We start from the raw sequence: 27,471 nt of genomic DNA on the forward strand, positions 1-27,471 counted from the left end.
TGAGAGCTAACAGGCAACACCATATTTTGATACTTTATTGGTATCCTGGTTTTATTATGAAACTTGATATTAAATAGGATTCATGTCAGGCCTCTAAGTAAGAAATGATACTTGTCAGAGAGTGGGGGAAATTGTGTATAGTAAACAGCTAGGTAGCATAACAATTACAAGCTGCTATTTGTGACTTCAGAAATGGAGTGGTTATATGATACCCATCAATTAGTGAGCTCTGGAAAGATCTTATTGCATTCTCAGATTCAGGATGCTGCTGTAGGTAATTCAACTAGGATGCATTGGGCTGTTATATTTTCAGTTTGCTACCGTTTTTTTTGTCATGCTAACACCTAACTAGCGGCAAGGGGTCTGAGGAGCTACTGTCATAAGCTTCAAATTTTTTTTTATCAAAGCAAGAGCAGGGATGAGAACATGGTAGTATATGGACATTGTTTCATTGGCTATTGCCAGCTTAAGCATTTACACAAACAGTAACTGGAATCTAGTATTAGAATTTACTGGAACTTAAGTGCAAGCCATTGTTTGTGATGTGCTTCTGAGTACTTGCAAAATTATAGCATCAGAAAGTGGCCCTCTCCCTGCTGTTGAGATGACATATATAGCTCACCCACAGTAGCAGGCAAGAGATCTAGAAATTGTTAAAGCTATCAGTCAGGGCTGGTAGCCTCTTACACCATTTGAAGATGAAAATGCATTAACTGGGATGTAGACTATTTCTACTCAAATGGTGGAGTTGGATCTTGAATCCTAGCATGTATAGGAACACTTATTTCCCATGGTTTTGCAGAAGCTACCTATTTTCAAACATGTAACTGGAGTGTTCATTGCAAGAGGCACTTTCTATGGCATGACAACTGCTGCTTACAGAATTAGGTAAGCTACTGTCCTTACTAAGCTGCAGGAGGCAGTACCGGGTCCTTATACACAATGTAAAAAATCAACTTGCAATCCAGTTGAATTAAATTTGGACAGATGGGTTGTTCAGCTGCTCCTGAATCCCCTGGACAGTGGTCTCAAACCAACTTTAAAAAATGTACCCCCCACCCATTGCTGCATAAAACTCACCCAAACAAAGGGAACTCACACCATACAAAGTATGGCAGCACATACAAAATTTAAAAAAAAAAAGCAGCCCTAATTTTAGATGTTATTTTTAACAAAAGTAGATTAGCTACCTAGAGAGCAGTATGGCACATTGGCAGTGGGGTGAGGGAGGAAAGGAGATCTTGAGCCTTTGGACAATTGTAAAATAATTCTGCTAAAGAGCTTTTAAATAAAGTGCTACAACACTGGCTGAAGGGGTTCTGTTGGAAAGCGAAATAAGATAATGGCAGCAATACAATAAAATACTAGCCCCCCCCACCAGTGACTTTTAGAGAGAGTGCTCGTGCCTTCCCTGTACGATACAAATGAAGATAGACTTGGCATCGAGGCAATTACAAGGTGTTGGCTTTAGGAAGCCATCTCGTAGAGGATTGTAGAAAGTAATTCAATCAGTTTTACTACAGCTTGGATCACACTTGCAAATTGACCTCACTTTGGATTTCTTTCTCCTTTCCCCTCCAGTAACACAAGCTGGACCTAGTGCACATTCAACACTAACGCTTCACAGTTTAGCTTGGCATAAGGATAATAGATATAAAAAAGTATATTAATTTACTAAACTTTAAATAAATGAAATGCTAAGAGTGATTTTCTCCTCTAGTGGAGGAGTTTCTCAACAGGAACGCTGAGAAGCTTTCTATTACTCAACACATTCATTTTGTCATTGGATCATCATAACATTCAAGTTTTGACTGGAATAGTTTGCTTGTATCGAGCAGTGCTGCCATCAGCCTCAGGTAAACCAACTGAATATTCTGTTGTGGCAATAAGCAGCATATCTAAAGTGGTCTCAGTACATTTTGCAATGAAGCGTATGAAAGGTCTCACATCTCCTTCATTGGCTGCTTCTAAGACATGATAATACTCTGCCCTTTGCTCCTTACGGATTGTGATGGGTGGATAGCCTGCCTGCATTAGTATGAGATTCATTAACAGGCGTGAAGTCCTTCCATTGCCATCTACAAATGGGTGTATATAGACCAGTTTATAATGGGCTAAGGCAGCAAATTCCACAGGGTGTAAGCTCATGGCATCTTCGGAGTTGATCCACTGTACAAACTCCTGCATCTGTTTTTCAACATCTTGAGGATGGGGTGGGATATGATGTCCTACAAACACCTGGGTAGTCCTAAACCTCCCAGCTTCCACCGGGTCCACATAGCCCAGCACTCTCCTGTGTATCTCCAAAATGTCGCTGGTGGTTACGGAGCCTATTCGGGATACCAGAGTGGTATTTACATATTTCATAGCAGCATGCATACCAATGACTTCATTCTGCTCCACCAGACTTTTCCCAGGAACAGCATATCTGGTCTCAATGATGTGCCGGATTTCAGAGAGTGTTAATGTGTTCCCTTCAATGGCAACTGTGTGATAAATATGGTGGTAATAGGACTCTTCCATCACTCGACGCAGGGCTGAATTGCCTTTGGGGATTGACATCACTTTTTTAACTTTGCTGTCAATAATGCTAAAGTATCTCTGGTCTATCTCTTCAACCAGGGGCAGAGTTCGGTCCCGATTGATCAGAGCTTTTTCATGACAAGGAGAAATGGTCAGTGCTTTGGAGTACAAGTAGTCTGCTTGAATGATGTCTTTCTCCTCTTCAGAAAAGATGCCAAACTCATTCAGAGCATCCACATAATCTGGATCCATCTTGAGGGCGTACATGAAGAGTTTATGGGCTTTCTCACGCTTCCCCTGCCGTTTCATTTCAAGGGCTTGATTCAAAGCTGCTTTGGCTTCTAATTTGATTTCTGAAATGCACAACAACAGTACTTAGATACTACAGTGAGGGATACTAAGAGTATTCCTTTAATACATATTAAAATAAAATTAATCAAGTCAAGAGTGATATAAAGAATTCACAGGGGGTGGTTTGAGCATTGGCCTGCTAAACCCAGGGTTGTGAGTTCAATCCTTGCAGGGGCCACTTAGGGATCTGGGGCAAAAATCAGTACTTAGTCCAACTAGTGAAGGCAGGGGGCCAAACTCAATGACCTTTCAAGGTCCCTTCCAGTTCTAGGACATAGGTATATCTCCTATTATTATTATGTTCTAGACCTTACTGTGGGGGGTTGCAAATACCAGAAACTGCAGACACTGCAGGTAAACAAACAGTCCCAGCCCACCAGCAGCTTTCCCTAATGGGCTGGCTGCCAATTTCCACTTCACAATGCATGTAGCCAATTATGCAAGGTCTGTAATGGGATCAGTATGAAACAGCATTTCTGCTGTTTTTTTATTAAAGTATTTAATACCTTTCTAGTGCATTACAATGACTCTGAAGTAGCCAAGAATATAGTGCTAGAAATGCAATGGTTTCTCTGAATATTTTTTAAAACCACTGAGACAAATTCTGCCCAAAGAAGTCAATAGCAGAGTTAGGCACATTCAAGAAAGAAGTTAGCACAACAGGTTATACAGTCTCAGAATTTTGGAAGGAATGCTCCAAAATCCAGACTGCTCTGCATCAGTCCAATGGAGTGTGTTCAAAATCCTGAAATTATTTTAATGAAGTTTCACTGGAACAGAGAAAATGCAGAAAGAACCTCAAAGGACCAACTGGGCTAGTAAAATACCAGCACATACTCCTTTCATGGTTCAAATGAATGAGTGGTAGCCCAGATAGGGACGAGGCATCAGAAGTCTTAGCTTTTATTTTCAGCTTTTTGTGTGGCCCTAGTTTAATTCTTCAGTAAAATGGGGACAACTTCTCTAACTTGCAGGGGTGTTGTGGGGGTTTATAAATGTGTATAGAGTGCTTGGAGATTCTTGGATAAGGACTCTATACAAATGCAGAGTATTATACAGTCAGTCACCTAGTAACCTGTGCCTGCAGCACACCCTCCCCCAACATTTCTCTAGTCTCTCAAGCATAGAAAGCCCATTTCTTACCTGGGGAGGGTTTGGATTTCAGCACCATCAGCTCTAATCTACCTGAAGTCACACTGAGTCCAGTTGTCTGCCCTGTGTACCTGGTAATCCCTACATAGCCTACTCCCAATTTATTTTTCAGGAAGGAGAGTCCTTTGAGCACGGCCTGACACTGCTCTTCTACTGCAGCCAGTGGGAGCAACAGCACCAACAGAGAGCCCACCAGGACCATTAGCACTGCTGCCCATCTGACACGGAGCCACAGACTCATCCATTTCAGCTCAGGATCCGCCACCACAGCCATCGACAAGAGATTCATCTGGTCCCAGGGGTGGACACAAGGAGCATCTCCTTTCTCATGGGTCAGACCTAGGAACAGAAATCGCGTTAGCACAGAGGTTCGTAACTCTACCAGTATGATGCAACAGATAAGGCAGCGGTCTGGGACTTGTAAGACCCGGGTTCTATTTCTAGCAACACCAGGCCTGCTGGCTGATCAGGGGCAAGTCACTAGCCCTCTATGGTGTTGCTGTTTCCCATCCCACCCTGAGTCTGTCTTGTCTATTTTGACGGTGAGCTCTTGGGGACAGGGCCCAGGGCGATGCCCTGCAATCAGACCCTCAACGCAAGTATCAGGAGGATGGCTCCAGGGTAGGGATAGTCCACCTGTGGAGCAGCACCAATGGAGCAGCAAGTCCCCAGGGGGTGGCCTGACTGGGGACCTGGGGCAGCAAAGCACCCAGCGACTCTGCGGTGCCCCTGGACCCAGCATCCTGCTCCCCCCAGGGCTCCGTGAGGCAGCTGGGTGGTGTCTGGCCTCAGGGCGCCCCCTCCTGGGGTCCATCCCTCCCCAGGGTCCATCCCCTCGGGGCCTCCCCTCCCCGGGGTCCATTCCTCCCTCCCCCCGGGGGCCTCCCCCCCCAGGGTCCATCCCCCCCGGCCTCGGGGCCTCCCCCCCCGGGGTCCATCCCTCCTGGGGTCCATCCCTCCCCAGGGTCCATCCCCTCGGGGCCTCCCCTCCCCGGGGTCCATCCCCCCCGGCCTCGGGGCACCTTCCACCGTCCCTAGGCCTCGAGGCACCCCCAGCCCCCCGTCTCTAGGCCGCGCCACCCTCTGTCCCCAGAGCTCACCCCGCGCCATCCGGGGCTTCCGGCTGCCGGTTCCTGATCGCACCCGACCCGGGCTCGTCTCCGCGCTCCGCCCTGCCCCACCCCCGCTCACCACCATTGGCTACTCCGCTCCCGGCCTCCCCTTATCATTGGCCTCCCGGCCTATCCGTCTCCCCTAGCCCCGCCCTCTCTTCCGGCGGTGTTTCCCGTTCAGCTCCACGTCTCCGGCGCCGGAGAGGCTCGTGGAGAGCAGCGATAGGCTGGGCTCTGACGCCAGTCTCAGCGCTTGTAGCCAATGAGGAGGCCGCTCGATCGTGAAGGGCGGGAGCTGCTATTTAAAAGCCAGGGGCGAGAAGCCGCGTTGGGGCTGGGTGCCGCGGCGGTAGCATGTTGGTGGTGGGTTGGCAGCAGGAGCTGCCGCCGGCATCTGCTGGAGCTAGAAACCCGCGGGGACAGGGACCCCCAGCTTCTTCCCGTGCTGGTGCTCCGGGAGCTGGGGCTTCAGAGAGCCCCTCGCTGGGGTGGAGTCACCAGCGCCCTGGGCCTCCTGCTGCGGCAGGGTCTCCCGAGCTTTTCTCGTGCTCGGGGGCTGAGCGAGGGCCGGGCTGACTTGGTTACAGTTAAGTGGCTGCCTCGGGGACAGAAATTCGGTGACGGGTTCTGCGCTCCGGCAGGGAAAAATGCCTGGGATCTCAGGGCTGCGAGCTGAAGCTGGACAAATTCAGATTAGAAGTAAGGTGTAAGGCTTTAGTAGGGAGGGACAATTTACCAGGAGTTCAGGACTGGCGAGTTTTAAATCATCAGGACTGGCTTTTTAAAGATCCGCTCTAGGGATCATTGTGGGGCAGGGCTCTGGCCTGGGTTATCAATAGTCCTTTTTGGCCTTGGAATCTATAAATCCAGTCTTGCAGTGACTCTGTTCAGAGCATTCGTCAGCCCACTGCCACTAAACAAACTGCAGCAGAGAAGTGTGATACAACCCAGGTGAGGGAGCTAGGAAGTGCTATGCCCCCTCCCTGTTACTGTCTCTGCCGCAGAAAGGTTATGTGACACAACAAAACTCTTGGAGTCTCCTGAGCTGTAAAATGGGGTTAATTATGTGCCTGTCATAACTTTAGTCCCAGATTTGGACCTTAGTGTCCAAAATATGGGGGTTAGCATGAAAACCTCCAAGCTTAGTTACCAGCTTGGACCTGGTACTTGCTGCCACCACCCAAAAAATTAGAGTGTTTTGGGGCACTCTGGTCCCCCTGAAAAACCTTCCCTGGGGACCCCAAGACCCAAATCTCTTGAGTCTCACAACAAAGGGAAATAATCCTTTTTCCCTTCCCCCCTCCAGGTGCTCCTGGAGAGATACACAGACAAAAGCTCTGTGAATCCAAACAGAGTGACTCCCCCTCTCCGTTTCCAGTCCTGGAAACAAAAGCACTTTTCTCTTCACCCAGAGGGAATGCAAAATCAGGCTAGCAAATCCAACACACACAGATCTCCCCCTGATTTCTTCCTCCCACCAATTCCCTGATGAGTACCGACTCAATTTCCCTGAAATTTCCCAGAAAAGAAAACTCCAACAGGTCTCAAAAAGAAAGCTTTATATAAAAAGAAAGAAAATACATACAAATGGTCTCTCTGTATTAAGGTGACAAAATACAGGGTCAATTGCTTAGAAGAAATATGAATAAACAGCCTTATTCAAAAAGAATACAAATCAAAGCACTCCAGCACTTATATTCATGCAAATACCAAAGAAAAGAAACCATATAACTTACTATCTGATCTCTTTGTCCTTACACTTAGAAACAGAAGATTAGAAAACAGAAACTACTTCTCCAAAGCTCAGAGAAAGCAGGCAGACAGACAACAAAGACCTCAGACACAAAATTCCCTCCACCCAAAGTTGAAAAAATCTGGTTTCCTGATTGGTCCTCTGGTCAGGTGCTTCAGGTGAAAGAGACATTAACCCTTAGCTATCTGTTTATGACAGTGCCCCTGCCTCACATTTGTTTTTCTCATCAAGTGCTCTGGAATACTCAAGAGCTAAGTGCTCTAGCAAAGCAGAAGAAAAGCCTTGGATTGCTGGCAATGGTCAGGCTGCAATTCTCATTTGAAGAACTTCCCTAGTTGGCTCATTTGCCTTTTTCCTTGCTGCCCCTTCTGGCTGGAACTCCCTTCTCCCAGCAGTGCCTCACAAACATTAAAGCATTTGCCTTCAAAACAAACCCCTTGTTACAGAGGGGGAACTGAGGCACAGTGTGACAGGGTCACCCGGGGTGCTGTGGCAGAATCAGGAAGATAATTTAGATCTGTGGTTTCTGTCAGTGCCTGAAGCACAAGCCCAGCTTTCCTCCATTATTGTACTTGGAGCTCATCCCTTCTGCTGTCAGATCTCTCCTCAGAGCTTGCTTTTCCCATGAATTGCTGCCACCCACTAAAATAATGGGAATGTTACTCCCTTCCCCAGTAATGGTCCAAGACAAGCCTTTTCCAGGGACGTTGTGCTGTGTTTTCTCTTTGGGTGATAAAGCTGGGCGGGGAGTGGGAGACAGTGCTGCCTTCTGTGTCCTGAATGTTACTGAACGAGCAATAGACACTTAAGTAAAAGCATTATTAACAGGGAAGGCTCCTTAGTGGGAGGTCATGATTTACACAGACAATCTGGATTCTGGGCTATTTTTCACCTGTTTTCCACTGCTCCAGGACTGGGCTGACTCTGCTCAGAGCTAGGCCACTGCTGTCATCCTAAGGATCCCAGGGAAGGCAGAGCTCTCTGGTGTCATTATACAGGAGATGGGCGCTCAGAGAAAGTCTTCCCGCTTCTTTCTGGTTTGTTTTAGATCAGAAATGCGAAATGCAGTAACCACGTTCTCAGTCCTGGGACTTCTCCGTGTGCTTTTTGACTTATTGGGATTGACAAAAGCAGGTTGATCAGCTCAGTCAGGACTGCATCCCTAAAGGTAGCCTGACAGCATCTCAGCTAGGAGACTGCTCAGCATCAAAGTGAGCCCAAGGCAATCCCTGCAGCAGGAAATTACCATGTAGTCTATTAATTTTGAACATGCCAATGTCCTTTATGACAAAATTTGGAAGAACAAGTTTTGGAACAATCATCAAATAGCCTTTGAGAGATCAGCAAAACATTTCTTCAAAGAAGCTGTAATACAAACACCAAATGCACTGTCCTTAACACCATTGCACTCAAACCTAATTGGGGAATTAATTATTGAGGAGTAGAAAACAACTGCACCTCAGTACATGCTGTATTCTTTTTTAAATTCAGACAGTCCCAAGCTCCATTCTAAGAAGCACATTTATAATCGGTCATTGGTGATCCGGTTAGATTTGATCTAATGGTGTGAGCACACCACCAGTAGCCAGGAATGCTTGGGATCTATTCTTTGAAAAGTGCTCTTTTGTGACTCCGTTGCCATATGTATAATACAGGGATGAAAATACTGACCCATCCCTCAGGAGTGTGGTGAGGGTTGATTAGTCAATGTTTATAAAGTGCTGTGTAAATGCCAAGTACAATGACAAATCCATGGCAGCTGAAGGACTGCTGTTGTTGGTAGGTTGCACACCGTCATTATTCACAGCTTCACAAGGGGTAGCAGGGAAAGAATTTTAGAAGCACAGGCCACTATGATGTGAGCTAAAGGAGGCTCACCATTAGCAATACAGGGCCGGAGATACTTCTGAACTGTTCTGATTCAGAGGGCCATGATATACGCATGCACTCTCCAGTTCCTTTAAAATAACATTACACTTCATTGCCTAGGGCTGTATGTTTGTACATTTATGTAGCCCAGAGGTTACTCTCCTTGCAGGGCCCTTTACTCAGGTTCTATAGACAGGGAGTAGCCAAAAGCGGGTGTGAATATTCAGAATGTTTGAATTTCACCATTGACTTCCATCATGACTCTGCATTAGAAATCATGCTCTGTTGCTCATGTCATGTGACAGTCATATAATTACAGATGCATAGACTAGAAGCATTAAGACCATATCCCATTAACAGAATTGTAAAGGCTTGATCATTATTATCATAGCCAGCCATCGAGTTTTACATGGTGGAGCATTTTGTTCCTTCTACCCTGTCTCACTACCACGTTCAACTTTACCCAAAGGAGAAAATGTCCTTTGCAGCCACTAGAGGGCAGTAATTCATTCTGCTTTTCTTCCTGTAAGAAATATTGCAATTTTGTTCTCTTTGGACTTGGTCTGCATTTCTGCATTTAGATGCAGCGAGCATGAAAAACAGAGTTTAAGGCTGAGAAGGTCAGCAGAATAGCCTTGGGGACTGTTAGCACTGTTTGAAAGTTGCCTTGATGCTGTTTGCAATGAGCGTATTTGAAACCTCTTCCTGATAAGCTGTCATTATTGTTATATTGTAAGTGTATCTGTTAGGTAAAAGCTTGTGCGGTTTTGCCACTAGAATCAATTTTGTGATGGTGTTAATAATTCATAACCCTAACTTGTATCAGGAACTAAAGCCGCCATCTCTTACAGGCTCCCCTGGGCATCACACTTTTATAATGTGCTGTTGAAGGAAATTAAATCTTTGCAAAAATGGAGGCTATTATGTCCCTTGACTAGCCCACTGTGGCAGAGGGTGAAATCCAGGCCCGGAGGCTTTGGAGAGCTACAATGCAGCCCAGTGCTAGGGTGAAGGGAATTGCAAACTAGCAGGCAAAGTCATTCAAAACTGTCCAGAATACTGTGAGCAATGTCAGAATAACACTTGGAAAAAGCACATTGTCTTGGCAAGAATCCAGCTGCCAGAAAGACCATTGACTGCAGTTAGAGATCTACATACCAAAGCTAAGTCGTGTGATTTTGAACAGTTAGAAGATGGTATAAGGAGAGACAAAATTATCTGCAGTATGTAGCTGATGGCCAGGTCAGAGGAAGGTTATTGTGAGAAATGGCTTTGACATCACAAAGTATAGTGAATATTTGGCGGGCTAGTGAAAACGGTGCTTCCCAGATAAAAGCATTAGCAAGCGCCTCAGTGTGCAAGACAGGACAGAGGCAGAGGCCAGATTTGTTGGCTGTACATGGAGACAATTACAGCACAACGCAAAGACACCCAGTACCAAGGGTGTTGTGCCTTGCATGCAATGAAAGCAACGATTTTGACAAAGTGTGTTGCTCTCAGTACAAATGCCAAAGAAATACAACAGCAAAACCCCTCCATGCATATGTGGCTAGGGAGCAAAGCTCTGATGAGGATGAGACAGAAACAGAGGTCTTTGCTGGCTCTCTTAATAAATGCCCAAAGCAAGGTTTTGTAGCAGATTGGTTTGCAACACTGGGAATAAATGAACAAAGAGGGAACTTCAAAAGCCGTGCTGGAGCTGCATGCTGTGTAATCACAGCACACATGTACGGCACATTCAGCGACTTCCAATTCTAACATCAGGAAGCTGGGCTTGTTTCATGTAGCAGATCCCCAGTGACAAAGCCACTCTGGAACATCTGTCTAAGGACAGAGCCCGTTCAGCAGAACTTGAGAGAATGGAACAGGAAGTCCAGGTGGGGTGGAAGAGGCTCCCTTTATTTCTTGCGCTTGCTGTCAGCCCGGTTGGCCGGTTGGCTGCAGGCTGCTGCTGGGTTGGCAAGTGTTCAAAAGGCAATAAGCCACAAAGCATACGTCTATACTGCACACTAACCCCAGGTTCTGACTCAGGTTTGAACTCAAGCTCCTCTTCCATTCACCCACAAATCAGTCGGACTCAGGTCAACAAGCATTTGGAACCTGGGTTTTAGGATCCTGATGGGGGGGTGGGTCAGAGCCCAAGTCCTGCTGTGACTCAGACCCATGCCGTGGCATTCTGCAGTGTTGGCACGGCACAGCTCAGGTTGCAGACCTGTGTCGCAGGGTCTGCCTAGTGCAGTGTGGAGGCGTTAGTATGGTCATGAGACCTGGATCCTGCAACTGTAAACTCAGGCTTACAAGGCAGTGTGGACACTCAAGTTCAGGCTTGGAATCACTGGGTCCCACCGACTTGGGTTAACACTGCAGTGTAGATGTACCCAAAGGAGCATGAAAAGTCTAATCTGATTCAAAACCTTGGCAGACAGAACATTTCAGCTTTCAAGCTGCAAGTTGTGGGGAGAAGCACCACTGAGATGTCAGCGTTTTGCCTGACAGCCGGACCTTGTGTTTGAACGAGAGATCTTGTTCGCACTCAGGAATTTGTTTTGAAGTGAAAAATGTTAAAATGTCAAAACTCACTTTGCCCAGGAAGCTCCCCAATTCTGCAAGCTTCCCAGGGTCAGAAAGTGGGTGTTTCTCGGACATTGTACGCGGCTCCCCCAAAATGTCTGGGTTTGACAAATGCTTTGGCCCAGCATTTCGCTACGATGTTTGTCGTCACTTTCGTGCTGCTCAGAAAACTAGGTTGCTGGGGACACTGTATCAAACAAGCCTTAACAGAATGAACGACCAAGTGACTGTCCCTGAGCATTTGGCTCTGGGCTGCCCTTGAAACTAGCACAGAATTGCTGACTGTATAAGAACTAGACATTTTGGACTGACTGCCACATATACTTTACTAATGTGACTCTATGCCAGGCAATTTGGAAATATATTAATCCTGCGAGTTATCTTTAGTGCTGATGATTTGCATGCCAATAAAGGTAGGGAAATTGCCTTCACCACTCTCCTCTCTAAGGGCTCTGATCCTGCGAAGGGCTGAACAGCCACAGCTCCTAGTAACTTAATCAACTCCAAGAGGTGATCAGCACCTTGTGGGATGAGCAGGTTCGTGGAGACAGAGACTCAGGTTCTTACTCACTTTCCCCCCATTGCTGACTGTGGTAGTTTGACCGAGCGAGGAGGGTTTGGCTGTTAATGCAGAGAGCTGATGCTCATTCACAGTGATTCAGCATCAGACCCACTGAAGCCCAGGGGTCAGAGACAGCCTGTGACAGAAGTAATGTGGCAGAAAGAGGTTTGGGTGGTGCTGGTGAAAGAGACTAGCAGATTGTCACCCAAAGGAGCTTCAGACTCTGGCATTGTTGCTGCGTGGATTTGCCAGCCTGTCTTGGCAGAGAACAGTCTCCTCTGGGTACCTGCAGATGGTTTGCTGTGTGCTCAGGGTGTTTACACAATGGGTATTACAGTAGCAACTAAAGGCTCTGACTGAGGGGTGGAGATTCGTTGTGCGTGGTGCTGTGCAAAGCGATCAGAGTCCCTGCCCTAGTGCGCGCGCCGTCTAGGCTCATGACAAGAGGGTGAAGAAAGAAGCAGTTGGGCAGAAAAGACGAGAGGGGAGTAAAACCAGTGCTGTTTGCATACGAAGCGTTAGTCTCAGCTGACCGTTAGCTGAGGGATTGACAGCTGTCAGTGCTGTGCAGGCCTCACAGCAGTGGAGAGTCCCAGGAGAACCCGCTGGTGGCTTCACAGATTTGGACAGGCAGTTTTCCCCACTCATACAATACAGTGGGCTCGACTTACTGCAGGGTTGAAGTTAATCCCTTTACACAGACACAGCTGCAGCCAGAGGGAGGGGGACAAATGCTGCATTTGTACAGCATGGAGCAGCTCTTGCTTTCACGCCATGTGTGCCAGTACAGCTTCCCGGAGTTCCAGGGAGATGCTCCCAATTTTAGCCCAGTATGAGATCAGAACTGGGCCCATGAGATTCGTCCCGCCCTGGCCAATCTCCAGGTGACAAGAACAGGAGCAGAGAGCTCCTTCTACATCTGAGCTGAAGGAGTCGGCTCTAATCCAGATTCAATCTGCCTCCTACCCTGATCCCTCCTCAGGCTGGATTATTCCCAGCTCTAATTAATATCAGAGGCTGTGGATTGCATTTTATTAATTTGTGTGAGGGTTTTGGCGTCTGGCGAATGGAGCCCTCCTTGTTTCAAAGGGGACTGTTTCTCTGATTCAGCAGGGACCGTCCCTCTCCTTCCCATCTGGGAATTGAGTCAATTTCAAAGGGTTTTTCCCCTCACACTTGGAAATTCTGACTTTCTTGTTATTGTAGATTTCAGCTCAGAGCCTGGAGCGCCGGGGTCCAGATCACTGCTGCTCCGGCACGCAGGGGGGTCCAGCGACAGAGAGGGATGGTGCTGAAATGATTGAAACTGTTAAGCCTGGCATCGCGGAGGCAGCTGCATAATGAGGTGGGGTCTACAGGTGCTGGCTGGATCAGAAAGGCTTTTGGCACACCAAAAAAAGAAAAACAAATGGTGTCTGTTGAAGGTATGAGCCTTGGTCCCCATAGCAACCGGGAGAAATGGAAATGAGCAAGGAAGGAAAGCAGATTCCCCCACCCTTGTTCTCTCCCTGTTATTCTAATGGGGGGAAATAAGCAAACACAGACCAATGTCAGCCCAAGTGGGCGAGTTCATAGGCTCAGCACATTGGGACTCTCTCTAAAGAAAAAATATGGTGGAGCTCAAAGGCTTTGGGTGTTGCTCCACGCACCCCTGTACTCTTAGAAGGCAGTGTAGGACCGATGATTGACAGCGGGGGACCCAAGGGCCTCTCTCCAGTGAGCATGCTCAGTAGCACTGCAAGCTCCCCCCTCCCAGCCGGCTTTCCCCAGCCCCCAGCCTAGCTCTGGAGGGCTCTCCCCGAAGGGCTGGTCAGCCTGCGTGCCCATTCTGTCCTTGGCCTCTCTGCTGAGACGGCTGAAAAGTGGCCACTGAACGCAGCTTGCTGCAGTGAGGCCAGATGCCCTGTATCATTTCACTCTGAGCCCAGAGCAGCCTTCCAGACTGCTACCAAAGAGCCTCCGGCAACGGCTGCTGTCACCGTTCTGGCTGGGCCACGTCCCAGGTTGCCGGGAGTTCTGTGATCAAAGACCCCCAAGGCTTCATGGTGAAATGGGAAACTGCTGGCTTCATGGCTCCTGTCCGCCCTGCATAGGGATAAACATAGCACTCGTCGGGCCTGGCCCTAGCGGGAATTCGCTACAGCTCCTAGCACCCTGTAGGCCCCAACCAGATAATAAATGGGAACAATCCTTGCTCTCTACGCTCCACTCACTTTCCTATCTCCTGTCCTCACTCATCTCAGTGTCTTATGTGCCTTCCTCTGTCATGCCTATTAACACCCTGGCTTCTCGTCTCACTCCTTGACATGTTTAATGTGTGCATGTGGTGGAACACACAGGCCCATGCTAGAGAACCGCACCATGATTATTAGTATGACATTAGCATCTAGGACCCCATTGTGCTAGGTGCAGTACAAATACAGAACTCAAAAGCAGCTCCTGACCCAAGGGCTTTGCAACCTGCGTCTAATACAAGAGATGCCATCTGGATACAGGCAGATGGGGAGTGCAAAGAAACAATGACACGAGAAAGGAAAGATGGTGGAACTAACATGATATTTGCCAGCTCTCCCCCGATTGCTCTGCTTGTGCGTTGCACCCATTCTCCCCTTCCTTTGTCCAGCCCTGTCCTGGCTAAACTATCCAGGGCAGAGCCATCTCTTAGTGTGCTGGTGTTCCAGGTGTTAGAAGCGTAATTGTAGCAGCCAGGGAGGAATCTTCAGGGCATTCCAGGCTGTGAGGTGAAAGGCTGAATTGGGGAGCGCCATACCAAATTGCAACCGGCTGATCCCCTGGGGCCTGAATTCCCACGGATTGCTCCCATTTGACACTGATATCCCTCCACCCCAGGGTGCAGGTCACAGTTTACACTGGCACAATGAGTGGTTTGCATCAGCTCAGTTACACTGGTGCTTGGACCCCCAATGTAGACAAGGCCTCAAGCCCTTAGACTGAGGGTGCCAGTGTAACCAACTAGTCTGTTGTGTTCCCGGCCTGATCTACAGGGGGTGCAAGTCTGGGACATGCCCGGGACAATCTCTGGCTATTAAGGCAATCTCTGGCTATTAGGAATTAGCAGAAAACCTAAGGTGGATCTGCCCAATGCCAGGTGGCTCCTACCTTCCAGTGAATCATCTGCTGGTGGTTCCTGCCCGAGACAAGATACGGGCGAGCTGGACTGCAGGTCCGTTGGTATGGCAACGCCCACGTTTTCCATGTCATGCCAGCATGCTCGGGGCAGATCAGGATTGTATCTGAGCACTCGCCACTTTGTCCCCTCTTTCTAAACCTTGGAATCTGGGAGGGGGACACACAGTGCAAACAAGGCCTTTCCCAGCCCTGCTGGGTGTATATCTCCACCGCACTCTCAGGCACATGCCATCAGAGAGCCGTACCCCATTCCAAATGCTATCAGTCGCTCTGCAGCCCCCGTCCCTTTAATCAGCAGCTACCACAGCCTCAATTATTGTTGATTTGAGTAGGATGCACTGGGACTTATTCAGTAGGGTGTTTTTTTAAAGTTCTAACATTTTGGAATCCGGACTCCTCAATCTTTTGATCACCTCGGGCTGCTTGCCAATGCTCTTGTTAATCTGCCCCCCTGCCCCACGAGCGCTGCTTGATAGTGGGAAGCTTTCATAAACACAGTGTTTAAAAGCCATAAAAACATCACAATCCCAGGGAAGTGAAACTGACACTTTGGAGCTTAAAACCTAATAAAGTGCCACTCCCGCTGCCGTGGGCGGAGGAAGCATTGATGAAGATGGGCCCTGGTGTTTGGGAAAAGACTCTCTTGTGGCCAGAGGACCCCATTATACCCAGATGTACTGTAGTCCAGCAGCCTGGGGAGGCTGTGCAGTCAATGGAGCGATGCTGATTTGCACTCGGTGAGAATCCAGCCCTGTGTCTGCGAACTCCATGGGATTGGCTGCCCTGCTGCCATGACCCCAAATCTTGAGGAAGTCGGTCGCAGTCCCGGGAATGCAGGTTCTGGGTTGGAGTTAGTAAAGTGAGTTGGGGCCCTTCTCTGATGAAAGTCTCGCTCGAATTGCAAAGCATGATTAGAGTTGCATGTGTAGGGTAACACCCGTCATTTTACTCCCAGTCCATTCAGTCCAGTTTTACTCTTCTGTCCATTTCAGTGTCAAAAGGTAAAAGAAGTCCTGCTCAGGTTTGGGAAGCTAGAATATTCACCCGGCTTTTATCTTGATCCCATAAGCCGCAAAGCACCTCAGCAGCTGGTCCCATTTAAATGGAGATCTGACCTTGTGCCAAGGAGAGCAGGTACCCCAGGAGGCTCTCTCAATGTTTCCTCAGTAGCCACATCTGGACATAAATAAGTTTGAATTTGGCTTCCACCTCGGATGTGGTAATTTCTATTTCCATTAGCCACTGCCCCACTGTCCCCAAGCTGCTCATTACCCTTACTAAAGCCCAAGGCAAAGTATCCATTTAGGTGTTGGGCCATGCCTAGGTTATCTTTAGTCTCCATCCCCTCTCAGTGTTTAGGGATCCCACTTCTTTCCTTGTTTTCTTTTTATTTATATGGCTAAAGAACCGTTTACTGTTGGATTTACTTTCCATTGCAGGGTCCAACTCTGCTTGGCTTTTGGCAGTTCTCACTTTATCCCTACACTTTCTGACCTCCAAGAGGCAGCTTTCCTTGCTGATCCAGCCCTTTTTCCGTTCTTGTAGGCTTTCAGCTTTCTGCTTTTGCTTAATAACCTGTTGGTGATACTTACTCATCCAGCTTGGCCTGCCACACTTCCCTATGAGTTTTCCCCCTTGCTTGGGATGCAGACAAGTTCCTGCAACTTTGAGATAAAGTAAATCCAAGCCTTCACGTTCTGTCCACAGCAAGATGTTTTACCCCGGGATTTGAAGCAAACACCGCAGAGATATAGGCAGTTACGCAGCAGAGCAGAGGGACACACCTGTGTTCAGACACACGTGTCAAGCCTGTAAACCAAAGAGATTGCGAACGCCTGCTTTGATGTTTGGAAGCGACTCTGATGGAGCGTTGTTATTATCACCTGTTCCTTCCTAGCAAACTTGTTTCGTGCATCTTCTCACCATGCTGTTTGTGTCTCTCTCTGTGAGGCTCTTCAGCTGTGAAGTGGCTGGCAGCCTGTGGCAGGTGGAGTTCTGCTGCTGTCTGCTCTGTCCCATGCTGCAGCTTTTACCATGCTCTCGCTGATAGGCTAAAAACACAGTTTGCATCTGTACCGTTCCTGGCTAACGATCCGCTCAACCACGTGAGCCTTCACCATGTTCTACGCGGTGCTGACTGCTTAGCCCTGCACCTCGCTTGGTTCCTGAAACCAGTTAGGCCCACATGGCATTTTGCTGTGTGGACAAGCATCCTAGCCATGTTGAAGACTGAGGGAATGCTTTCCTCAAACAGAGATTTTGTTTTCCTCGGAGGATGGCCTGCTGTGGAAATGCTGGAAGATGCTAAGTGCTAGTCCCCTGGTTGCAAATGAGTTACAGATTTTTACTCTGCACTACATTTATAGTCATTCTGGTGAAATGGAGGTTGTCCAACGAGTTCATAAGCAGCCAGCATCGCTGCGTAATTCCCACCTTGCTGCATACTTCAGCACAGCTGCGCTGCTTACATCAGGGATTGGGGCCTCATATAGCTGTAACATGACACCAGCCGCAGCCTGGTTACCGATAGCTATGAAAAGCGGAAGGATTCTTGGTCCCGGTCAGGTCTAGTGTTCCTTCTCCGTGTGTTTCACTCAGGAATGAAGCCATTGAGTGTGTCACTCCATGTTGTGCATTGCTGAGGTTGGGGCAAAGATAGGAAAGGAAGTGGACAGGTTATGGACGGAGGCCGTGGTTTGGTTTAGTGTTGGGAAAATCAGCTAGTGGTCCAAGAGGGTCCATCGTGACCACCTGGCTCACGCTCTGTTCTGGGGAAATGGGACTTCCTTGAGACCCGCTCGGCCAGTTTGGAGATTAAGGAAGGTGGGGCCATACAGAAACCCAGGAACTGGCTAAACTGGGAATTCCTTGAATGTCAGGAATAAATGATGGCCTAGTCCTGTATTTCCTTTGTTGCATTGAAAAGGTTTTTGCTGGCACTGGATGTCTGTGGTAAAGGCCAGGCCTGCTTTCTACAGTCCCAGAACAATAAACTCCTAATAAATGGACTTGCTGCATTTCTGTGCTTGTGCAGTTATTGCAGCTAGTCTCCAGCCATTGCAGAGCTGACAGCTGCCAAAGATTTGCATGGGGCATGAAATTAAGTGAATTCATTTTAATGGCTAATCTGCAGAAAGCTCAAGTTTGGTTTCTAAAAGCCTCGTTTGGCTCAGCGTTGCCGGCACATCTGCTTCTCGCCTTAGCCTCTCATTTCTAAAAGTTGATTTTCCCCGTTTTTCTCTGCCGTGAGCATCAGTGCAGGAGATCTTTGCCGTGTCTCCAAAGTGGGTTAACACCAGCACTTGGGAGTCTGTGGCGTTTGTAGGAAGAGCTTTGCCCACAGGACGTTGTCGGCTGGTTCTCAGCGCTTGCCTCTTTGTAGTGGGCCTGTCGGAGTAGCGTTCTGCCATGAAACCCTCGTTAGGCCTTGTCAGGACGGCACGTTTGGCATTGCATGCTGGGATTATACGACTCCAGCAGCAAACCGGCTCCTTTTAGAGAACTCCTCTTTGATCAGCTTCCCTCAAGAGTGCGCCAGGTATTTCTAAGCCTGCCTTTGCCCTCAAAGGAGAACGCTGGCTCCAGAACTGGGTGATGTTATTTTGATTTACTTCCTCCTCCTGTTTGCTGCTTGTGAACAGCGCCGGGGACAGCAACCAGCTATTTTATCCGCAGAATGAGGACAGAATGGACAGCGGCAGGGGGGCAGACATGCCTAATGGTGAGGTATGGGGAACCCTAGAGTGGTAAGGTTCCCGCAGCTTCCAGCATTTTTACCACTGTCTTAATCAAACTACAGGATATTTTATGGAATTATTATTATTTTGTCTGTTGTAACATGTAGCGGCCCCAATCCAGGCTCCAGGCTCTGCTCTGATAGGTGCTGTACTGCCATGCAATAACACTACTGCCTCTGCCCAGACGGCTTTCAGAGTCAGTAAAGCTTGCAAGCTGCAGGATGCTCTGTCAGTCCGGTGCAGAACGTCTCACACCTTAAGCAAACCTTGGTGCCTCCCTGGCATGGGCATGGTTTTGAGTGTGCAATCTCTTCTAGGCAGCTTTCCCGTGCTTCCTCCCTGTGAGTACAAATGGTAGGTCTGATGTGTGCAAATCCAGTTCTTCACCCAAGAGAGGTTTGAATGTGCCAGTTTCCTCACACTTGCCATGTATCATGCACCACTGGAGGTCACACATTGCAGCTTTTACCTTTGGTCTTCAGAAGACCAAACAAGTCTTGTCCCAGGGAGAAGATGGTGGGAGCTGAAGTATAAAGAATGGGGCAGCCAGTCAGAACCTTCACCCAAACCTTGAATCTGTCTAAAAAGCTCAGTGACTTTTTGTTGCTTCTCCCATTTTCACAGACATTTCCACTTCCTCACGCCATCAAGGAGTGCAGATCCCAAAAGAGCACAAGAAAGGAGATTCTTGTGATATTTCTGTCACAATGGAACCAAGAAACTCCCAAATCTCACCAGGAAACCCATGCTTCTGGGGCATCCAACTCTGTCTTCAGACCAAAGAGCTCCTGTGAGTATCTAAACTTACCCAGGCAAACTCCTGAACACGTTGAAGTTCCTCCATCAGAAACATGGGCATGGCTTTGTATGGACCTGTAGAGAAGTGCAGGTCTGGAGTCCCTCTTCCACACTTACAGATCCATGAAGATGAAAGGGTGGAATCAACCATAAATGACCAGTACCCTGATTACACACAAAATCCACCAATATTTTGAAGCTGTGTGCCAGGGCAGATCTGAAAACTGAGGACACTTCAGTACTGCTGGAGTGGGAGGGGTTAGATGTGACCCAGCAGATTCTTTCCAGCAATGTGACTATTTAATGGCATGATTGTAATAAATACTAAATACTAAAAAGTTGCCCTTTTCTGGCATCTTTCACCAAGGATCTTAAAGGGCTGTACAGACCTTGATTAACAAAGCCCCACAAAGCCACCTCCCAGTGAGGTAAATACAGATTTTGCCTATTTTATAGATGGGGAAACTGAGGCATGGAGTGGCGCCGTGACTTGCCCAAGGTATCCCAGCAAAGCCAGTGGCAGAGCCAGGTATAGAATCCAGCTGTCTTGATCTCCCTGCTCCAACCACTGCATGACTCTACCGCTCTGCTTTTGCAGAATGGAAGGGAGCCTAAAAACGTAAAGATTGTTTGTCTGTGTCTGATAGCAGCAAGAAACTAGAACTGGGGAGCGCTGATTTGAGGGGCAAGGGGGTGGAAATGAGACACATCTCAGCACAAAGACGGTTATTCTTGACACAAACTGCACAACATTCTTGCATCTCTCTGCTGCTTTGGAATCCGGAGCCATGCACATCTCCGCTGTCAGTCCAGCGGAGATAAAAGCCGAGAACACACAGCTGCTTTCTCTAAACTGAGCCTGACCTCTCTGCGTTTGAAACTCAGTGCTGGGAAAGCAAAATCCATGATTAGCTGCCAAACAACAGGGTTTTCAGACCATCTGGAATACAGGGTGATTTTCTGCTTTAAGCCCACTGTCTTCTATCCATTTAGCAGGAAGGCCATTTAGAGACTAGACTAGGAATCCACTGGCTCCCCATCTGACAAGCAGAAGAAAGCTTTGCAGTGGATTATAAACTTTCAGGAGCTGTGGTGGTTCATACCTGCAGGGGATCTGGCCTTTTGCACGGTGCTCCCCATGGGGCTCAGTTTTGCTATGTCTGCACTGGGAGTAGGGTCAGGATCTGAGCTTGGGCTCAGTCAGTGTGGTGCTGAGATCCTCAGCTGCAACTGAAATCAAAGGCAGAGGAAGGAGCTCTGCATTCCCAGGGGTTACTCTCAGCACGCTGCAGGACGGGGCCTGGAAGGACCACAGGGCTTGTGCCCTCTAGTTGCTGTGTGCTGGCCTGGGTGAAATGATTTGCTGATCTCAGCCCAGGGGCCTGCGTTGCACAAACACCATGGCCTGGCCCTGGTGGTCCGTCCCAGCAGAGAGGCCAAGGGCTCTGAGACTGAACTCCCTCAAAGGTGGCCCCTGCAGGTCAGGGATGATGCACAGTGGGGAGCAGAGCAGGGGACTTGCACCAGCTGTGCCCAGACTGTGAATTCTGCTCTCTAATGATCAAATTCTGACTCCTGTCGCCAGCATGAGATGCACTTAGCTCCCCAGGCCCCAGCGCTGGACAAGGACCAAAGCTGGTCATGCCAGACACTTGAAGCTGGGCAGGGCTCAGTTGTGTACCAGACAGAAGCACCTGGGCCTGCAGCAAATCATCAGTGCACAATAATGCCAGGGAGCGTGGGCTGGCGTTATGTTAGCAATGGCTGATGGATATGACTTGGGGTACTTCAGAGGGGTAAATCCTGGGCATGGAAGGTGAGCAAGTGGTGTCAGTTCCAACCCGAACTGGGCCGTTCTTTCCCTGCACCAAGTGCCGTCTAGATCACGTCTGTGTTCTCTTCACCGGCTTTTATTAATGCAGCTGTTTGAAATACTCTGCTGTAAATAAACTCTCTGCTTGGCTGCATCTTCTTCCAAGAAATCAATTCAATTAAATTTAATTGAATTGAGGTGCAATATGGGAGTAAAAAGCAAAGGCATTTGCACAGCACCGTAAATCTCGGTGTCTAAATAGTTGTAACGTGTCCCGCATTTCTCTCCCTGCCCTCCCACTCCTCTGCTGAGAAGGGAAACATCCAAACACAGATGGAGACTTTCTCTTCCTTTCCCTTTGCTTCTGCTCATCCCCCTCTTCTACCCCGTCTCCAATCTGCCCCTCTCTTGCTGAAAAAGAGAGTGCCAAGGCAAATCTCACATTGCAACAAATCTGTGACCTCCTGGGAACCTCCTTCCTCTCACTGTGCTTCATGCCACGGTGACACTAGAGATAGGAGTCAGGTCCTCCTGCTCCAAAACTCATAGGCCCTGTCACTGGAACTGAAGGAGAATCTTCCTAAATGCGTAGCAGTGCAGCACCTATGACACACTCTTGAGGTGTTTTCAGTCCACCTAGCAGAGAGGGAAGCAGTTACATACACTCTTGCCAGTTGACTGCAATGTCTTTTCTTCACTGCTGCTTCTAACAATTCCTTGGCATGAGAAATGATCGGAGAGGTGCTCACTTATCTTTGCACCATTTCTGCTGTGTGCTCATTTACTTCCCGTCATTTTCTGCCCCTTGGAGAGTGATACTTTGCAGTCAGCTTCACTTCCTGGTTCCCATGCATAATGGCTGGTGTGTTTGGGTTCCCAAGGCTGTGAGGGAATGACTGAATTAAACAAACACACCATGGTTTAATTGGATTTGATACATTCAAGGAACCATTTCCATTAATCCAGAGTGAAATTCGCACTCTATGCAGAGGGACAGTAGATCTCGGGGTGGCGGAAGCTTCCTAGCAGTGGGGGGATCCCTGGAGCCTGAACCGTGGCCCCACACTCAGCATTGCCCTTAGCCGCCGAGCCCCCAACTCCTCACTGCCCCTTCTCCCTGATCCCCTGGCCCTGCACTGCCCCTTCCCCCGAGACCCCATTCCCACACCGCCCTTCCCCCTAAGACCCACCCCACGTTCATCCTTAGGGCAGATAAAAAGTGGACGGACATAGCTCTCCCTCTTCTAAAAGTGTGGGGGGACGTGAACCCCTGGGCCCCCACTTCCAGCACCCCGACAGTCCTAGGTATCATTGAAGTCCCACAAGGATGAATTTTACTCATTAGAATCTGTAAATCCACCTCCTTTTGAATTAAAAAAAACCCTAAATTTTGGCCCTACCTGAGGCCGGTGTCCCCCTTTAAAGTCCAATCCAATCTTTTCCTTACACTGAGCCCATACCGCAGCCAGGCTGCTTGCAGTTATAATTCTTCCATCAAAACCTGAGCTTACGCCCTGTCGCACCAGCACAGACATGGAAACAGATTATTTCTTCTTCCTCTACAGCCCGAGGAGGTGGGTGGGTTGAGGAACTCAACATTTTCCTCCCTTCTTCAGCAAGGAGGAAAAATCCATGATCTAAAGCAAACCAAGCGACCTCAGTTTGGTTTTTAACTTTCTGAGGCCCAAGCAGCAAACCACCAATGATTTCCCGTGATTCTGCTGAGCAGATCTATATTTCGCGAGTGACGGGGGCCTGCTGCTCTGAAAGCGAGCTGCTGTCTGATGGATAACTGGGTCAGTGAAGGGTGCAATGATCTGTTGGCACAGAGCACTTCCACTGCCTGTCAAACAGTAAATCAGAGCTGCCGGCATAGACCTCTCAGCCGACTCTGTGGAATCTGTGCTCATTTGTGTCCCAGCAGTTCAAATTCAAGTGCTGCCTTTTCTTATTGCTTTGGAAAGTGCGTCCTTCTGGGCTACGGCCCCTGTGTTACGGTATCAAACAAGCGCTGAGCTTCCTTATTGCTTTCCAATGGGGTGTCTGGCGGGAATATGGCTTTTCAAAGGTGGATCTTGCACCTGTTTTCTTGTCTTGGTGCCTGGGAGTGTGAAATAGGCAGGCATGCACCTCAGCGCAAAACTGAGTGGCCAAATGCAAGATTTGGGTGTCCTGTTAAGGGGAACTACCTCCAGCTCCCCCAAGGGAAGGCGCATTTAGATCCATTTCCAGTGCAAACCCAGACCCTGGCGATGGAACGAGAGTGTATGTGTCTGAGTGCTGTGAGTAATCACAGGCGTGTACAAAGCACAGCCTGAACAGGCCATTTGATATAACAGTCTGATCCGCTGGTGCGTCGCGGGAGCACCGTTCCCATGCTGGTTCTTGTGACTGCTCAGGCAAATGCATTCTGGAACCTCTGCCACCTCCTCGGGGTGGCTAGATTTTCTGGGTTAAATTCCCCCCATGTGAAGGTTTATGCACCACTCAGACCCTCAAAATAGCCTTGTGCTTGGGAGAGGGGTGGCTTTCTCCTCCGATGGCTAACACAGGGCCTTGAGGTGCAATGGGAAGACTCCCCTTGACTTCGAAGGAAGTTAGATTTGGCCCCAAATCTTTTCTTTCCTTTTGCTTCAGGCTCCTGCCCTCTGCTGAAGCTGTGCAGAGTTCCCTTCCATTGTCCCCCAGAGGCTATTTTCTACCTGGATTCTGACCGTGCTCCCTGGAATCCCTCTCGCTACACCACATAAATGCTGCTCCTGCATTCTGTCCTCGAGCCCCCACCCCATTTTATTTCCTGCCCCTTGCACTTTGTCTAGCTTTCCCGTCTCATTGGCCAAGACCTGGTAGGTCACCTAATGGATGGGTGCCTAGGGCACGTTTCCAAGTGTCTCGTCTGGAATTGTTTTAAACACCCCAAGCAATGAGGTTTCCTTTGGGAGACCCCAATCTAATACAGCTCAGTGGTGGGAAGCTTTTCCTAGTATTCAGCCTAAATTTCCCCTCATCACTAGGGCTGTTAAGCAATCAAAAAAATTAATCGTGATTAATCACGCTGTTAAACAACAATAAAATACCATTTATGTTAAATATTTTTGGATGTTTACTACATTTTCAAATATATTGATTTCAGCTGCAACACAGAATACAAAGTGTACAGTGCTCACTTTATGTATATTTTGTATTAGAAATATTTGCACTGTAAAAACAAAAACATATTTTTCAATTCACCTCATACAAGTGCTGTAATGCAATCTCTTTCTCATGAAAGATGAACTTACAAATGTAGAGTTATGTACAAAAAATGCATTAAAAAAAAAAACAATGTAAAACTTTAGCGCCTACAAGTCCATTCAATCTTACTTCTTGGTCAGCCAATCACTCAGACAAACAAGTTTGGTTTCATTTGCAGGAGATAATGCTGCCTGCTTCTTGTTTACAATGTCACCTGAAAGTGAGAACAGGCATTTGCATGGCACTGTTGTAGCTGGCGTTGCAAGATATTTACGTGCCAGATGCACATTCATATATCCCTTCATGCTTCAACCACCATTCCAGGGGACATGTGTCCATGCTGATGACGGGTTCTGCTTGATAATGATCCAAAGCAGGGTGGACCGTCACATGTTCATTTTCATCATCTGAGACAGATGCCACCAGCAGAAGGTTGAGTTTCTTTTTTGGTGGTTTGGGTTCTGTAGTTTGCACATCAGAGTGTTGCTCTTTTAAGACTTCTAAAAACATGCCTTATCCCTCTCAAATTTTGGATGGCACTTCAGATTCCTAAACCTTGGATTGAATGCGGTAGCTATTTTTAGAAATCTCACATTGGTACCTTTGTGTTTTGTCAAATCTGCAGTGAAAGTGTTCTTAAAATGAACATGTGCTCGGTCACCATCTGAGACTGCTATAACATGAAAGACATGGCAGAATGGGGGTAAAACAGAGCAGGGGACATAAAATTCTCCAACCAAGGAGTACAGTCACAAATTTAATTGACTAATTATTTTTTTAACAAGCATCATCAGCATGGAAGCCTGTCCTCTGGAATGGTGGCCGAAGCATGGAAGGGGCAGACGAATGTTTAGCATATCTGGCATATAAATATCTTGCAATGCTGGCTACGAAAGTGCCATGCGAACGCCTGTTCTCACTTTCAGGTGACATTGTAAATAAGAAGCAGGCAGCAGTTTCTCCTGTCAATGTAAACAAACTTGCTTGTCTTAGCGATTGACAGAAGAACAAGACTGAGTGGACTTGGAGGCTTTAAAGTTTTACACTGTTTTGGTTTTGAGTGCAGTTATGTAACCAAAAAGAAATCTGCATTTGTAAGTTCAGCTTTCATGATACAAGTATCAGAGGGTAGCCGTGTTAGTCTGGATCTGTAAAAGCAGCAAAGAATCCTGTGGCACCTTATAGACTAACAGACGTTTTGGAGCATGAGCTTTCGTGGGTGAATACCCACTTCCTCAGATGCATGTGGGGAAGTGGGTATTCACCCACGAAAGCTCATGCTCCAAAACGTCTGTTAGTCTATAAGGTGCCACAGGATTCTTTGCTGCTTTCATGATACAGAGATTGCACGACAGCACTTGTATGAGGTGAATTGGAAAAATACTATTTCTTTTGTTTATCATTGTCACAGTGCAAATATTTGTAATCAAAAATAATAATAGAAAGTGAGCACTGTGCACTTAGTATTCTGTGTTGTAATGGAAATCAATATTGAAAATGTAGAAAAACAGCCAAAAATATTTCATAAATTTCCGTTGGTGTTCTAGTGTTATAAATGCGATTAATCGAGATACATTTTTAAAATTGCGATTAATTGTTTTGAGTTAATCACGTGAGTTAACTGCGATTAGTTGACAGCCCTACTTATAACATTTCATCCCATTACTTCCAGTTATTATCTCACTGACTCCCCTAAACAACTCCCCTCCTTCCTTGGGGTTTGCATCTTAGGAATATTTGTAAAGTCTGATCATGTGTCTCACTCTCCACCCCAGTCATCTCTTAGCCAAGTGATCCTGTACTTGACTTTTCACCAGGCTATAGCTTTCCTGAAAGGTGGGGCCCAGAACCAGACCAGAATTCCAGGCAATATCCCCCCAGGGATGGAGCCAGAAATTGACTATCTCCCTGAAGACTAAGCATGGTAAAAAGCAAGTTTGAAAATGGCGGTATGTCTGCCCAGTTCCTGGCCAAGTCTACTGCCACTTTTACACTACATTCACAGTGCAAAGCAGCCCTCGGGCCAGGAGAGCCAGCGAGGGTTAGCCCAGCGTATCCTTGAGCGGCACAGAGATGGGGTCTCATGCCAGTCCCTCTCCTGAGATAGGGGTGGCTGGCCAGGAAAGGTGAGGCTGGAGTTTCTCTGCTCTCTGCTGCTTCCTAGCTGTTGTCTTGGCTCACTGGGGCTGCTGGTGCCAACTGCTCTAATTTAGATCAGATGGACACAAACTGCCCAAGATACAGAGCACAATGATGGCTTAAAGCCAACTTCACACCCATCCTCCTGAGCTGTGCAGTGTGTTCCTTGGCCGCAGCCAGGGATCTGGACCTGAATGCCCATTGGAGCAACACGGGAGGCACTGGCACTGGAGTAACGTATCCACCTAGAACTCTACCTTTCCCCTCCATCACTGGAACCATTGTCTCAGTTCTAGCACAATGAGCTAAAACCTGCTTGGGGTCCACTTGCAAATCCTCTGACAGTGAATATCAATAAAACCCAATGATTATTTTTCAAGCATTGCTTTCATTGCTCTCTAATTCCCTAGCAAAGAAATTCCTTTCAGGGCAAAAGAAGAGGCTCTTCTCAACAATAATTCCATAGACTTATGGATAAACTCGGCAGTTTCAGCGTCATAACACTAAATGAACAAGGCTCCGTGTTCTGGGAAATTGCTTTTTGCCACCTAAAGTCTCCGTTATGGCAGTTTCATTTGGATTTGCTCTTCTTGGCTTCCTGTTGTATAGTGCTGCTGTGTCCATCCCAGAGGTGGCTGCGTTTCAGTGGTGGATGGATCAATTTCCATCCAACCATTATTCTGAAAAGTTCTTCACTACCTTCCAGA

At 47.7% G+C, this 27,471-nt stretch overlaps 1 protein-coding gene and 1 long non-coding RNA gene across 3 annotated transcripts; one reads left to right on the forward strand and one right to left on the reverse strand.

Moving 5' to 3' along the window:
* FICD (FIC domain containing) lies at nucleotides 1-6,201 on the reverse strand. The gene is made up of 3 exons (XM_030583430.1): nucleotides 5,127-6,201; nucleotides 4,018-4,365; nucleotides 1-2,876 (listed from the first exon to the last, which is right to left on the reverse strand). The coding sequence occupies exons 1-3, from the start codon at nucleotides 5,221-5,223 to the stop codon at nucleotides 1,801-1,803; spliced, it is 1,521 nt and encodes a 506-aa protein (XP_030439290.1). The 5' UTR covers nucleotides 5,224-6,201; the 3' UTR covers nucleotides 1-1,800.
* Nucleotides 4,307-27,471, forward strand: LOC115661176. 2 transcript variants are annotated; one of them, XR_004003026.1, is made up of 3 exons: nucleotides 4,307-4,394; nucleotides 13,100-19,570; nucleotides 27,193-27,471. It is a non-coding gene; the product is annotated as an uncharacterized LOC115661176 (long non-coding RNA). The 2 variants fall into 2 exon arrangements; XR_004003027.1 differs by lacking the exon at nucleotides 27,193-27,471 and having other exon boundaries at nucleotides 13,100-13,317; nucleotides 19,405-20,024.

This window comes from Gopherus evgoodei, chromosome 13, assembly GCF_007399415.2.
Source record: "Gopherus evgoodei ecotype Sinaloan lineage chromosome 13, rGopEvg1_v1.p, whole genome shotgun sequence".
Taxonomy (NCBI): Eukaryota; Metazoa; Chordata; order Testudines; family Testudinidae; genus Gopherus; species Gopherus evgoodei.

Bases quoted from the DNA above. Each gene is read 5' to 3' on its own strand.
- FICD (XM_030583430.1), bottom strand. From the start codon at position 5,223: ATGGTGGTGAGCGGGGGTGGGGCAGGGCGGAGCGCGGAGACGAGCCCG. The intron at 4,366-5,126 runs GTGAGCTCTGGG...TTCTGTTCCTAG, and splicing joins GAAGCCCCGGATGGCGCGGG to GTCTGACCCATGAGAAAGGA. The intron at 2,877-4,017 runs GTAAGAAATGGG...TGTGCATTTCAG, and splicing joins GAAATCCAAACCCTCCCCAG to AAATCAAATTAGAAGCCAAA.